This window comes from Mus pahari, chromosome 1, assembly GCF_900095145.1.
Source record: "Mus pahari chromosome 1, PAHARI_EIJ_v1.1, whole genome shotgun sequence".
In the NCBI taxonomy this organism is placed as follows: domain Eukaryota; kingdom Metazoa; phylum Chordata; class Mammalia; order Rodentia; family Muridae; genus Mus; species Mus pahari.
The window spans coordinates 104275344-104290990 of NC_034590.1; the positions used below are offsets into that span (position 1 = coordinate 104275344).

At 44.5% G+C, this 15647-nt stretch overlaps 1 protein-coding gene across 2 annotated transcripts in view; it reads left to right on the top strand.

Annotated features, from left to right (window-relative positions):
- The window catches only part of Dock1 (dedicator of cytokinesis 1), a 503515-nt gene that overhangs the window by 172247 nt on the left and 315621 nt on the right, over window positions 1-15647 (top strand). For both annotated transcript variants that reach the window (XM_021220215.2, XM_021220207.2), the window contains exons 24-25: window positions 8280-8350; window positions 11622-11728. In XM_021220215.2, coding sequence (XP_021075874.1) covers window positions 8280-8350; window positions 11622-11728 — 178 coding nt within the window. The remainder of the gene's footprint in view (window positions 1-8279; window positions 8351-11621; window positions 11729-15647) is intronic.

Genomic DNA, 15647 nt, shown 5'->3' on the forward strand with positions numbered 1-15647 from the left:
TCCCCCCCCCCCCATTTTTATGTGCAGGGAGGTATATCTGCACATATGTGTGATGCTCAGAAGTCAGCTTCAGGGTTTGTTCCATCAGGTCCCATGCAGTTTGGTTTTCGTTTGAGACATGGTCTCTCATGGGCCTGGAGCTAGCCTAATTAGCTATTGATCCCCAGGAATCAGCTTGTCCTCACTTCTCCAGTAATGAGATTAGAAGTACCACACCCTAGTGCCCAGGTTTGTTTGTTTGTTTTCTTTTCTTTGTTTTGTTTTGTTTGTTTTGTTTTGTTTTTTAATGTGAGTTTTGGGAATTGAACTCATGTCCAACTGCTTGTGTGGGGGACCTCAAGTGTGTTCTCAGGATATTGCTGGGCCAGTGGATGTGTGCCCATAGACTCAAGTGCATTCAGAATTGGACTCGCCCATCAAGATGGACAGATAAAAGCTCCACCCCGGCAGTAAGCCTCAAGCCTGGCTCAGATCTGCTGTGATGTTTCTTTAGCTCTATTTCAAATCAAATGAAAAGAAAAAACAGGCTTTTATAAAACGAAGTATTCACCTGTAAGTTCCCCTCTGACTTAATGAATAGGAGATGGGAAGAAAGAACCAAAATCAGTGGGCTTGCCTGACTTCCTGCAGAGGACCTTCTTTTCTTTGATGAAGTAGGTCATATGGTAGATGGCCCATGGTACCCCAGCCTCATGGGATGGGTTGAGAGAGACACCAGCTCCACCCCCAGCTCCACTCATCTCTGTCTCTTGGGAGCATTCCAGAGGCCCGTCCACCATCTCCCTCCAATTCCCTACCCCCAGAAATGGGTGAGTGGTCTCCCACTGTGCAAGGTCCAGGAAGCAAGAGCTGCTGTGCTGAGGCCACCATTGAGGAGAGCTTGTCACATTCTGAGCTGGCCTTTCTTCACTGATTGACCTAAAATAATAAAAGCCAAACAAATCCAGAAGAAATGGGAAATGCACTTTGTTCCTCTTTGAGAACTCTGATAGGGAGGTCAGGTTCTCAGATTTCCACTGAGCTGAGACTCGGGGTGGACGCTCTGCTGTCAGGGTGAATTAACATTTGATGCATCTGCATGCTGTCCTGTGGCTACTGTGGCTGTAGAACTTGCCAGAGTCTGTTGTAGACTGGGCATCCATTAGCATCCTGGGACAAGCTTATCTGTTCATGGCCTTTTTCCCTTCCAGTGCACCCTGGAGACAGGTCTTGTTAGCTGTAGCTTTACTATATGGTAGGATGTTCGCCTTGTAGATGTTGGATTCCATCCTTGTTCCTAAATACTTGTCTGGAGCCCTGTTTTCAGTCACCCTGCACTGTCTCTCCTGTCCACTCTGTTGTTATTGGTGCACATGTGAGCACCGATATTTTTCTTTGGGTGTCTCTCTAGGTAAGATTGTGCCCAGTGTCATCTGCCTGCAGTGTCTTACCCATGTCATATCCTTCTTGTGTGTTGCGTCTTGGCTTTCTCTTAAAGCAGCAGCCCTTCCTCTTGACCCAGACCTGACCTCAGAACAGTGAGCTCAGCCTAGAGAGGGCAGTGATGCCTTCTGCCAATCCCAGGCCAGGTTGTTAGCAAGCACTGGGTGCTCCGGACAAACCCCAGGATTTATTAAAAATGGGATAAGCACATTGTGGTCCTTTGCCAGGTGACTCACACTGGCCCAGGGGTGAGTCAAGACTGGGAAAGAGGGGAAACAGAACTCTTCACTATGGGAACATAAGATATGGTGTTTTCTATCTTAGCTGAGGGCAGTGACAGGCATGGCTGGAGGCAGGTGTTGTTTCAGAACCCAGTGAACACAGGCTCACATTCGTTTGGGAGTCCTGGTGGTTGCTATTGCTTCAAAAGAACAGAAGACATCCTTCTCTATGAGGACATGAGCAAGCCACCTTTGGATTCCTGCCTATAAGGATGTCTCTAGGTACTTAATACAGTATTTTTGTGTCCTGGAGTATAGAATTTAAGCTAGGGGTGGAGGCTAGGCAGATTAACTGAGGGTTTTGTGTGTGTGTGTGTGTGTGTGTTGTGTTGCAGTAGACAGGGAGTAGTGCACATGCCCATGAAGGAAAGCATAAGTGGCTTTGTAGGTTTTAAAGAGGGTTCTTCAGATGGACCAGAGCCCAGGACCCCAAGGGAATTCTGTCCAGGTCACCTCTACCCCCCAGAGCAGAAAGGGTGTGTGTATGTTTGTGTGCACATGTGCACGTGCACACATGCGTGTCCTTCCCTGGTGAGAAATGAGCTAAAGGATGTCAGAACAGAGGCAGGAGCGTCGCTAAAAAGGCTGAGGCATTGGATGGGGTATCTACAGTAAGGAGCAGGTGACAGGGGCAGGGCAAGTTTAATATCAGGTAGCTTGCAGAGCCTAGACTAAATGCCACCAGGCAGTAAGGAAGCTGGATGCTTGGGCTGGTGTCCAAGTAGATAGCTGACAGTCAAGGCTGTGGGGCCAGCAGGCACCCGAAGCCCAGCAGGCGTGCTTTAGGACTTGTGTGAAGCTCGGGAGAAAGGGGTGGTGCACGCCAGGGGTAGAGGGAGGTGAGATCCTGGGGCCCACAGGTGGAGGAACCCCCTATGGAAGAGGGCATAGGCAATAGGGTGCTCCATAGGGTGTTGAGGGAAGAGTAGAGCAAGAAGAGGTGACTGGAGTCCTGAGGATGTCACAGAAGACACCTCATGTTACATACAGCACTTTAGATCTGTGGTCTCCCTCTTCTCCTTAACCCTTATTTCTTCTAAGATAGAAGGTCTGTAATAATTGGTCTGCATTCCAGGTTAATGGGCTTTGTGACATTGCTGGCCTCTAGTGCCCTGCTTAGCAGGTATGGACTTCTGTGCACCTCCCTGGGACATCCTTGGGTTGGGAGACCTGAGACAACCTCTCTGGGGGAGACCTGATAGAACTCTGTCTCTGACTTGACACCCCAACTGTCCTGCTGCACACTGAACTGAACGACTCAGCCACGAGCAGAAGTCAGCCGCCCCCCCCCCCCAAGCCCTGTCTGTTTTGTGGCTGTCTGCTACATCCTTGGGAAGTGGTGTTTATGAAGTTGCTGTAGGCAATGATTCTTTGTTGGCTTCGGTATAAAAGAGCCCATCCACACCTTCCCTTCTGGATGTCCCCAAACTAAACAAGACACTCTAAAAGACCACGCAGTCAGCCTTTGCAGTCACGCATTATTAAATGTCACCATAAATACTTTCTAGTTTTCCAGACCAAGTCTGAGGCAAGCAGAACATTTGAAACCAGAAAGAAATGAATTTTATTTAGCGCCCTTTTTTTCCCCCCCCAGTAGAAATACAGGGTTACTAATTGGAACCCCTTGATCTCTTTGGTGTTGAAAGGCAGTGTTAATACCTGCAAAGAACAATGGACACCGAAAATCTACAGGGGAGAGTTATGGGACAAGTTGCTTACCAGCCCTGTATGTTCTCATGATTGTGTGTATACACATATGCCTGACATGCGTGTGGAGGTCACTCTTCAGGTGTCATGCCTTTAGACAAGGTCTATAGTTGGTCTGGAACTTTCCCAGGTATGCTAAGCTAGGTAGTCAGCCATATTCTAAGGGTCTACCTGTCTCCACCACCCAATCTCATGTCATGTGACTTGCATCTGGCTCCTGAAGCCCTCCACAGTGGAGCCCAGGTACATTCTCAATCCCCTTCCCCCTTTCCATCCCCATATGCTTCCATTCTAAATATGGACATATATTTGTTTAACATATTTCTAGTGATTTTGAAAATTAAGGCAGAAGGCTCCTTCATCGGTCAGACAGGGACATTTGTAACGTGCTCATATTTTTCTGTTACATGTCAGCCTCTGTGGGGAGGGGTTTCTATATTTTCTGCCAACTGGCTCCTGTCATAGGCTCATCTCAATGCCAGCCAGTCCTGGCACTTTCTACAAAGCCGTTGTGCTGTCACATGGAAGAATGCCAGCCACTGTGACATTCCTCCATTCTCTTTGGCAGACCATCGTCCCTCACTTTCACCTGTGCCATGCTATTTTGACTTTTCCAGAATATTTAAAATATAGTTATATTCTCTGTCCTCCTGGGTCCCCTGTCTTACTTAGCCCAGTGCATCTGGGATCTGCCTGCATGCGTGTAACTATGGATTCTTATTTTCAGTGCCACATAGTGCTTCATTGTATGGATTCAATTCTTGAGGAACTTTTGGGCTACTCCTTGTTTTTTTTATTGATTACCAATAAATAAGGCTGCTGTGAATTATTATATGCAGGATTTCTGTAATTCTAATGCATAGGGGTGCACTGATGGGTCTTGTGGATTCTTCCTGTCTCACTGCAACAAGCTATCAGGACTGTTTCTAGCTTTGTTTCCTTAGTTTTGCATTTCGACTAGCAGCATAGAGACACCGAGCATCTCTGAAGACTATGGCCCCCTTTTAGCAATTCTATGAGATGGCCTGGTCCCTCTCTGGGGTTTTGCTTTACACTCTCCTGATGGTGGTGCCTAGATCTTCTTTCCCCTTCACTCCCTCCACTCCCCTCTCCTTCCCTTCCTTTCCTCTCTTTTCTTCTCCTTCCTCCCTTCCTCCCTTTCTTTCTTTTCTTTCCCCCAGCTGCACCTGATCTTGCAAATGCCCTTGAACTCCGGACCCTCCTACCTTCTTCAGCTTGGAAGTTCTGGGATTCCAGGTGTGCACCGCCCTGTCTGGCTGTGCTAAGCATCTCTGCAAACAGTGTTCATTTACAAAGCTTTCCTTGGAGAAGGACCTCTACCACCCTTTTGCCCCCCGCCCCTTTTCTAAAGTGCTGAGTTTTCTTGTTTTCTTATTGAGTTTCTGACTCTGTGAACATTCTGGATTGGATGTAAATCTCTGCCAGATGGGGGTTCACAGCCATCTTCTCTGTGTGTGTGTGACTCCTGCCTTGTTATCCAAGCTGCGCCATTCAGAAATGTGGCTCTTTGTTTTTAATGTTTGATTTTATAGACTGTGCAGCTATTATTGTGTGTGAGAAATTTTAGTTTGGCCCAAAGTCACAAACACTTTCCTTTAAAAGTTTCATAGTCTTAAGTTTTCGTTTAACATTTAACGCTACCCTGTGTATTATGTGTGAATCTGGAATGACCTCATCATTTGGTGAAGCTTTTGGAGAATGGCTGCCTTTGCTACAAATCCCTTGACCATATATATTCAGGAAGATACTTTGAAAGTGTCCGGGCAGGGTAACACTGATTGCTGTCTTGTTTTCTGGTACTGGGGCGGAGTCAGGGTGGCACACTAATTGCAGCCATTTTTCCAGTACCCTACATGTATTCCTGTTATCTTATTCATTTCTCCCCTCCCTTCCCCTCCCCTCTCCTCCCCTCCCCTCCTCTCCTTTCCTTTTTTTGGTTTTTTGAAACAGGGTTTCTCTGTGTAGTCCTGGCTGTCCTGGAACTCACTCTGTAGACCAGACTGGCCTTGAACTCAGAAATCTGCCTGCCTCTGCCTCCCAAGTGCTGGGATTATAGGCATGTGCCACCACTGCTCCATGCTTTTGAGCTTTCTTACAGTTCCTTGAAGAAATTCACATGAGTCGGATGGCATCAGAAGCAGAGCTCTGTGTGGCACCTGTGCTAGAGTCAGAGATAGAATGTGACAGAGCCAGGTCAGAACACTGACTTTCCTATGTTTTCCCCAGCAGGATGTAGTCAGCGGGAAGGGTCTCCAGCTCCTCCTGAATTCACACTTATATCTAATGTTGTCAAGCACTCCCTGTGAATAAGACAAAAGTCACTAACCTGTGTTGTCTGTTTCTTCCTCTGACACTTCTCACTTCTACACAGGATGTCTCCTAGAGGTAAAGGTAAAGGGTGTATTAAGGGTTACAGGGCTCTCTGTGACAGTGTGCGAATTGGGTATATCCTTGGGATTGCTAGAGTTCCATCCATCCATCCATCTATCCATCCATCCCTTGTGTGTGTGTGTGTGTGTGTGTGTGTGTGTGTGTACATACTTGCCAGAGGGTGTGTGTGAAAGTCAGAGGGCAACTTGCAGGAGCTAGTTCTGGCCTACTATCATGTGGGTCCAGACTCAGGGCTTGGGGTTTGGACTCAGGTCATCAAGCTGGTGACAAGTGCCATTACTCCACTAAGTCATCATTCTGGCCCACTTCTGCTTTGAGCTTTTGCTGACTACTTCATTCCGCTTTCCATAATGGCTGTGCTATTTTACACTCCTGTCTATAGTAAAAAAGGTTCCTGCTCCCCTGCATCCTCCCAGAATCACTGTTGTCTCTGTTCTGGTGACAGCCATTCTGACTGGGTGAGAGGGAGCTCCAAGTAGTCTTAATTTTCATTTCTCTGATGGCTAGGGATGTTGAACACCTTTAAAAATATGTATTGGACATTCATTTTTCTTCTTTTGAAAACCATCTTTTCATTTTGTTAGCTCATTTGTTGACTGGCAGTTTTGTTGATTGGCAGTGTTTTGTTTGTTTAATTTCTCACAGAACAAGGAATTCAACAGATTACTGGATAATGAAATTGTGGTTTATGTACCCAGTTAGATTTTATTCAGTAACAGAGAAAAATAAAATCATGGGTGTTGCAGGGAAATGGATGGATTTGAAAAATATATTAAATGAGGGGACCCAGAACCAAAAAGACAAATATTGCATGTTGTCTCTCTTTGGGGATACCAGCTTACAATGTATACACACACACACACACACACACACACACACACACACGTGCACACGCAAAAACACACACAAACACACATGTTTGTATGTATGTACTTATGTATGTATGTATGTATGTATGTATGTATGTATGTAGGAGTGAGTGTGGACATATGTTGTGAACCACAGAGGAGATCACTAGAGGAGAACGGTGGAGCAAGTTGATTGGGCATAGGAGGGAGGAAGAGAGGAAGGAAGCAGAGTGGGAGTCAGTCAGGGGATAGAAGAGAAATGGGGAGGATAATTAATAAAAATTCTGTACTGCAATTTAATAGTGTGTATACTAATTTAAAATTTTAAATAAAATACTTGAGTGGGCAGGTCTTACGTGGTAAATGGCAGGTAATAGGCTCTGTCCCTGCATTTGAGCTATGAGGTTCTGGGCTTTCTAGAAGAGGGCTTCCTCACCTCTTTATGCTAGCAGCCCCTTTCTCCTGGGGAATTTTGAAGTGACCTCAGGTATCCAGGAAGTTGAAACAGGTATCCAAATGAATCAGGTACCAAGGACACATCATTAGAAATCTATTTGAAAACAATTACCAGGCATATATAGAATTTTCCCACTTCTCCGTGAGGAAAGCAAATATGCATATTACTGATAGGTATGTACTTGTTTGTATATCTCAATACAACCCAAAGATAGGCTAATGAGATACTTGAAGAGGAGTGGTAGCAGGAAAATATCACAAGTCTTTCCTTCCTGTAAATTAAGCCAGTGCATTTCTGTAATGGCAGAAAATGTTATTACAGCAAAATACTGTGATTCCTTTACATGTACTAGTTTGGGATCTGAACTATTTTCCTTGTGAGGAGCTCCTTACCCATGTGTGGTGTGATAGCATGCCCAGTGCAGAGTAGGCATGGTGTGTGTGCAGAGCCAGGGCTGTAGTGAAGTCTTGAGATGTAACCCGGGCAGACACTGCTGGAAACAGCCACTGTCTCCAGGCATCACGCATGCTTGAGTTTTGAATCATGTTTTGGGCCTATGTGTACCCAAAACTTTTACAGAGGCCATACTTCTTCTGCCTTCCATGGTCAGGTGTCAGGACCCAGATGGAGGTATGGCCTATAGTTTAAGAAGCTGAAAGACACAGAGGCTAAGGCCAGAGATTTTGGGGGAATTTTGAAGTGACCTCAGGTATCCAGGAAGTTGAAACAGGTATCCAAATGAGTAAGATGATCTTTCACTAAAGGACATAGACAGCAGAAAGACATCTTTGGAGTATAACAGAACTGCTTCCGTGGAAGCCCACAGAGGATTTGGTGAGAAGGTATTTTTGTAGGGGACTGTTAACTCATTTGGTTACAGTTAGAGACAAACATATCTGTTCAGCTCACAGTGTGGGCACTTAGTTTTACAAGTTATGCTTATTGGCGTCCAGTAATGTTACCTTTCATCCCCTTTGGCCCTATCATGTTACTTTCATGTATGTTTAAAGGACAGATCATTTGGTCTTGGATAACCAATTGGCATGCTCTTCCCTAAGGAAGACCATTCTGCAGACCTTTATCAGAATTACAAGATTATGTTAATATTTGCCTACCTGAATTCTGCTCACCAACCCTCTTTCTGGTTTGCAGGGGGCAGCACTGAAGTACTTGCCGACGATCGTCAACGATGTGAAGTTGGTGTTTGATCCCAAGGAGCTCAGGTAAGCTTCCTGGACGTAAACATTTGCTGTGCAGCTCGTTGTCAGAGCATTGAGTTTGGAGGATGCTGTAGGCTGCCTCAGACCTGCAGAGGTCAATGCCCTGGATTGTGTGGAATCAGTGCTGTGGATTCCGTCTTTCTATGGAGGAGGCTTTACCTGTCAACAGCCACTACATTGGTGGTGGTTGTTGGAAAATGGTTTACAGTACAATGGCACTGTGATCCAATGTTATCTCGGTTTCTTGGTCTGTCGAGGGAGAAAATGTTTATTATGGCTCACAGTTCAAGTTACATCCCTTCATGTTGGGGAAGTCAAGGCACCAGGAGCTAAAGGTTGTGCTGTATCCAGAGTCAAAACAGAGATGCCAAGGAATACATGCTAATGCCCTGATCCCTTTCTCCACGTGATGCGGTCTGGGAGCTCTGCCCAAGGACTTGTCTCACCCACAGTTAAGACCAGCCTTCCGATATCAGTTTATGTCACCAAGCCAACCCTTTTTAGGCATGCTCAGAGACCTGTCTCCCAGGTGATTCTGGCTCTTGTCAGATTGAAGTTAACACTAACCAACACAGTCCAAGTTTTCCATTTTATATTCTTTACTGTTTGGGTTTCAATATGTGGTGGCTGGCTTAGTTTGAATTTTCAGCACCTACAAAAAATTTATATGGGACCTTTTCTCCTCTCCTGGTAGCTCCCACAGTATTAGGGGACAGGACAATTTCTCTCCCTGAGCCCTCCTAAATGAAGGGCTCTGAGCCACAGACAGCATGGTCAGAAGTTGCCACCTATGATGATGATGACAATGAGGATGACAGCAACGATGAGGACGGCCACAGTGAACCTTCTGAGGGGGGTGGTCATTGGGCATTCAGAGAGGAGTAATAGTCTAGGGACCAGATTTTCCCTTCTTCAGTATGTGCCCTTTTCCAGTGCTTTCTGCGGTGTAATCGACAGATCCCATGGCTTTCTGACAAGTGCTTTGACGGTGTGTTTAGCCTTTGATACCACATGTGAGCCCAGCAGCCCAGTACACCTGCTTTATGTTTGACACAATGAACTATGTGTAGGAAATGGCACCATTTGTACTAACCAGACCCTCCAAATATCTAAGAGGACATTTGTCCCTAAGGAGTCATTTTTCCTTCAATTTATATCCACCTTAAGCCATTAATATCTTGAAATTCAAGGGCCAGGGGCTCCTGGACAGCACTCTTTCTGATTTGCCTGAGATTTAGTGTCCAACAGGGACATACTTATTTTCTGCTTCCAAGGCATTGACATTAGGGTTCTAGTTTAGCAGGCTCCAAATGATCAAAGTGAAACCTATGTGACCCAGGCTGTTGGTCTTCCCAGCTGTGTTTCTACAAGATTCTTTTCTTGGAGTGTGGCTTTAAAGGGTGGTCCCTGGACCATCCCCACACATGACCCTTGCACTTGTTTGATGTCAAACCCTAAGCTCTTCCTCAATCTTCTTAACTAGACATGACAGCCTAGTGTCTAGTTTTCATGAACTTTCAAGGGATCCAAGTGGGAATTTGAGAATCACAGGGCTGGAGACAGTGAGAGGATATGGAGAGGATTGTCTGTTGTGAGCCCGAGCCTTGACCAGTCCTGTCCTTGATAGCCCATGGAGGGATACCATCCCTGCTTGTGATTGGCAGTTGTACCATGAGCTTGGAGCTCTGAGGAGGACCTGTTTCCCCTGGGTCACGTGTCTTCACTCTCTGCTCTGTGTCTACATGAGCTTCTTTAATGCCTTTTATACAAGCTTTACAAATGACCTTAAAATCACACACACACACACACACTCCACGATATTTAGAAAATCAGTTTCTGTTTTGTCCCCTTTCCATGTGTTTATATGTGGTGTGCATGCTCTTTTGAGTATTAGAAGAGCTATGCCATTATATATGTGGGTGAGTGGGCAGGCACATGCCTGTGTGTGTGTGCGTTTGCGTGTGCATGTTCGTGTGTATGCGCGTGCGTAGACGTGTATGTGTAAGCCTAATACAGATGTGGATTTTCCTCTCTGTTGATTTTTCATCTTTTTTCATTGTGGTAGGGACTCTCAATCAAATCGGGGTTCACCAACAAGGCTAGTCCTGTTAGCAAGCTTACTCTGAATTCCCCCATACCCCCCTACCCCCCTTTTTTTAATCTTTCCAGGGTTGGGGTTGCAGGTTAGTGTTCACCCTCTGTATTGTGAGCAGGGGCACTAGCACTGAAGTGAATTCTAGGGTTCTGAACTCAGCCCTCTTGTACATACACTCACATACACTCAAATAAACTTACATGCATACACTCTCTCACACATATGCACCCTCACACACACCCTCAAACAAACATTCTGTCACACACTCACACATATCCTCTCTCGGTCTCTCTGTATCTCTGTTTCTCTCTGTCTCTGTCTCTCTCTCTCTTTCTCTCTCTCCTCCCCCTTTCAGGTCAATGTTTTTATTTTTTTATTTATTTTATTTTATTTTATTTTTTATTTTTTTTTGTAACCTGCTTCTGCACTTAAGATGTCTTGTTTCCCTGACATGATGTCTTCCATATGACAGTTAGGAGTGTCTCTGATTCCATCCCATCCCATGCTGGACCATCATGTATTTAAACTATAACAGGTGTTCTCCCCGTACAAAGTGTTGTGCATGCACCGGTCAGACTGCGATGTTAGAGCCCTGGTTTGATGTTAGCCTACTTTTGCTTGTCCTTGGTAACTCAGCTGCTAAGTTCCACAGGTTCAAGGGGAACATGGTCTTTTTGATTACAGAGAACATGCCCTAGTTGACTGTGTCTAGTTTTCACCATGACAGAATATGCTAGGATATTTGGGCAGTTGCTCATTTTTTGAGTACTATAAAAAAAAATGCTACTTTAAGTCTTGTACAAGTTTTATATATGTGTACATATACTTTATATAATTATAACATGCTTTTACATTTTTAGGAAATTCTCAGACCAGGTCCCTTTCCATTCCAACCTACATAGCTTGAAGGATCTAATATCTTCACATTCTTACCAACACTTATCATTATATGTTATTTGAATTTTACCCACTCAATCTATTGTAAAGTACAAACCAATGTTTTAAAACACATTCCCAGGGTGATCTTTGGGCCTGGATTCTATTAAGGCCTCTCTCAATCCTGGTTTTGACATTTCAGGGCAATTTCCTACCCCGGTGATTGTGCACCATCTTGGGACAGCATGGGTTGCTCAGGCTGGCTCTGCTTCTGATCAGTGTCACTTGCCTTTCTCCTTATAGCAAAATGTTCACAGAATTCATCCTGAATGTCCCTGCGGGCTTGCTGACTGTCCAGAAGCTGGACTGCCTGATTGAGATTGTTCACAGTGACCTCTTCACACAGCATGGTGAGTGGATCCCTGGGAATTAGCAAATTGGTTGGTTGTTCACTTAGTTCTCTTAGTTGCCCTAAGGAGGAGAGGTGCCTCTCAATTCAAACAGCTTGCTTGCTCTAGGCAGGCTTCAGCCCTTTCAAGGGAATGGCAACTGTATAGGTAATAGGCCATTGAGAGTGGAGGGGGAAGAGTGGGTTTGTAATTTGGGAGCACATCAGTGCCCTGTATAATCAGCATACATTGTAGCTCTTCGAATGTGCCATTGTCTGTCCCAGGGAGGCAATCACTTACATCCTAGCGGTGATTGCGAGGGTGAAAATATCCAGGTTTTTTTTTTTTTTAAATTTAGAAGTAATGGCTCTGTCTTATTCTAATTCCTGGTTTTTTGACAGGGCTTCCTCCAATCTCGCTCTGAGTCATGAGGACCCTAAAGACTCTGGCATCCCCAGGAGCCTTCTATTCCTCTTCATTAGCTTCCCCTCCCTTTTGATTAATCATTTTCTATTTGGACAGATTGAATTAATATTTTACACCTGCCAAGCAATTTTATTGAAAGCTCAAAACCTTTGAATAATCTCCAACCTCTGTCATTTATCGGGGCGGACTTGAGGTCTGGTGGGTGACAGCCTGCCTCTGTAACAGATTTATTCTCTCCCATTTGTGACCAGACGCTTGGTGCCTCCGTTCTTCTCCTTCTGTCCTCACACACAGAGCTGTTTCTTCTTTCCATTGGGCGGTTTTGGTGAAAGTACCATCTCCACCAGTCCTGCTGCTGAGCTGTGTGTCTGCTGGTTTGTCTGTTTTGATCGAACTCTGAGAACGCTCTGGCACGTGTGTAGGGGTCGGGCTTAGTTCTTCATCTGAGTGGAAGTGTTCCACCCTCTCCCCTAAAAAAAGGCTGAGATCAAATGTGGTGACTGTGTGAGGCACCTTTCCTCACTCTCCTCTCTGTAGCGGAGTCCCTCTATATCATTTATGAAAGTCCTTATTGCCTAGGACGTGAGTCATGTGATCTAGATGGAGCTCTTAGTTCTGACATCTGCAATTCAGGCTTTTACTCAAGAACATGAATGACGTGATTTCTGAGGTGTCTTCAAAAGCTACAGGATACCATGGTACCCATAAAAAGTTGCTAAGAAGGTGATCATTGGGGACGTTGCAAGTAGGCCTTCCCTTGTTGACTATAACTGAAGCTAGAACAAATACTGTTCTGCCCCCATTTATATTTGAGTCTTATTAGGTTCATTATTAGGGAAATGTGCCAATAGCCCTGTATATGTATGCATTCTCTCCTCAATATCTCCGTACTCGCATATAGTCTATATACTCTGACCACATTCATCCATCCCTACCACACATACAGGCAACCAGCACTCCTTCGGGTTTTTTTGTTTGTTTGTTTGTTTTTTGTTTTTTGTTTTTTTTTTCTGCTGCTGAGATAAAATAACAAAAGCATCTTAAACAAGAAAGGGTTCATTTTAATGCACAGGTCAATGGCACAATTCTCTCTGGGGGGGGGGGAAGATTGAAGCCACTGGTCACATTGCAAGCTGCAGGCAGGAAGCAGAGATAGATGGATCCTAGCACATGGCTCATTTTCTCCCCTTCATGTGTTGTAGAACCCACGTTCAGAGGGTGGTGCTGCCCACATTTAGTGTGGGTCTCCCTCATCATTTGCCATCATTGTCACAGTTCCCTCACAGGTGTGCCTGGAGGCTTGCTGCCCAGGTGATTCTAGACCCTTCCACATTGACAACACTAACTCTGACACCCCAAAGCCTTCATGCCCCTCACCCTTCTAGGTCTCATTCTCTTCTCCCCATACCACCCCTGTACTCCTAGACTTGTAATACCCCACTCGTGAAGCCTGGATCCCCAATCACTATCACTGCTATCAACAGTATCTTTACTGAGTGAATACTTATTGCCAACTGAATCAGTGTCTGTCTGTCTGTCTGTCTGTCTCTCTCTTTCTTTCTCTCTCTCCCTGTTTCTCTACCCCTGTCTTTCTCTCTCTCTCCCCCCTTCTCTCTCTGTCTCTTCCCTTCCTCCCTCTCTGGATTATGAAATTTATTAGGTAATTTCAGAGTGCCATACTAAGACTGTATATCCTAGTACAAGTGGGGTTTGTGTTCAGAGTGGTCATGATGAGGGGAATGTTTAAAGATAAACACCAGGAGAACCACAGGAGGTATTTGAAAACACAATTGCCCTTAGCTACAGTGAGTGATGACAAGTGGCTTCATCGAAGACTCTTGGCAGGTGTGGATATATGTTTGGAGAAGTACTTCTGTGTGAAGTTTTGGTGGCCGCACTGCAGGTTTCTGGCTCTCGCAGCATTTTCCATCACAGCCATTGTGAGGCCGTCCTGAATATAAACACCTTCTTCCTTACCTTCTGGTTCTATTTTATTTATTTATTTTTGTTTGAATTGACACAACAGCTGCCTTTCTGATCCTAAAAAGTTTCTCCTCCTCCTCCTCCTCCTCCTCCTCCTCCTCCTCCTTCTCCTCTTCTTCACCTTGGTGAAAATTTTCTTCTGAAAACATCGTGGATCAGTGTATTTAGAATTTGATTATCTGTCTCTGCTGTGGTGGACATTCTAGTTCCTCTGAACCATATCAGAGCAGACGTGACTGGTGATAAAGAATCAGGTCATGCCCACTTCAGTCACACAGGAGCAATAGGAGACTTGAGAGGAGTAGCCCCTTCCTTGGAATTCATGGTTAAGTTCAGCCTGTCTTTCCTGTAGGTTGCTAAAGATTGGGCTGGCTTATCCTCTTAAGAGAGGAAAGGATTTGTGTAGAATCATGACACACAACAAGTGAAGGGTTAGTAGAAAATATAAAACGAAGCCCACCAGAGCAAAACGAATGGGGACTTTAGGAATCATCATCTATCCTTCAGGTTATATTAATTTTTGTCAAAGATAGTCAAAGACAAACCAGTTTGTGAACTACACAGCTTATTGTTCTCAGAGAGTTGTGTCAGGGGGTCCTTCAACCCCTACCCCAGCAGTGAATCTGATTCTAAGTGTTTCAGAGAAGAATCAAAACTATGGATGAAAAAAAAGACATAATATTCATATTTTAATCTTTGATGAGAGTTTAGCAATTGACATGGTTTAGTTATTTTTATTGCATATATCGGTTTAAGATAACAGTCATGACTGACAGCCTCACAATAGGACCTTCAGGCTTTTATAAATTTTATATGATCTTTAGAACATTTTCATTAAAAATAAATACCAAGCATCATGGGGAAATGATAGTCATTTGTTTATCCAGCTCTCAAATAATCACGCAAAAGACTCTAAGACAAATACGTACTTAATAACCCTCTACTCTGTTCATACCTGCAAACCTAGCACTCTGAAGGCTGAGGTAAAGTTGCCGTGACTTCTAGGCCATTCTGGAAAACATTGAGTGTGATACATTCTCTCAAAACAAAGACCCCAACCAGCTAGCTAGCCATACACACCGAGCAACCAGTCAGCCATGCACACAGAATGCAGCAGCAGCAGCAGCAGCAGCAGCAGCAGCAGCAGCAGCAGCAGCAGCAGCAGCAGCAGCAGCAGCTTATAAGTGCTCTTAAGATTCCCTATTTTCTCTTAAATAATCAAGAGTATAATAAAGACACCAGAAAATACAGGAAATCATCTTGATAAAAGTCTTTGGACAGATCTATGTTAAGAAGACTTGTTGATTGAATATTCAGAATTGGATTTTTTTAAAATATATATATCAATTTGTCAGTGTTTGGATTTTAAAATATACTATACATTTTAAAAATAAATTACAGCTATCCCGATTGCAGCGGAATTAGCTTCTATTACTCTTCTTCTTCTTCTTCTTCTTCTTCTTCTTCTTCTTCTTCTTCTTCTTCTTCTTCTTCTTCTTCTTCTTCTTCTTCTTCTTCTTCTTCTTCTTCT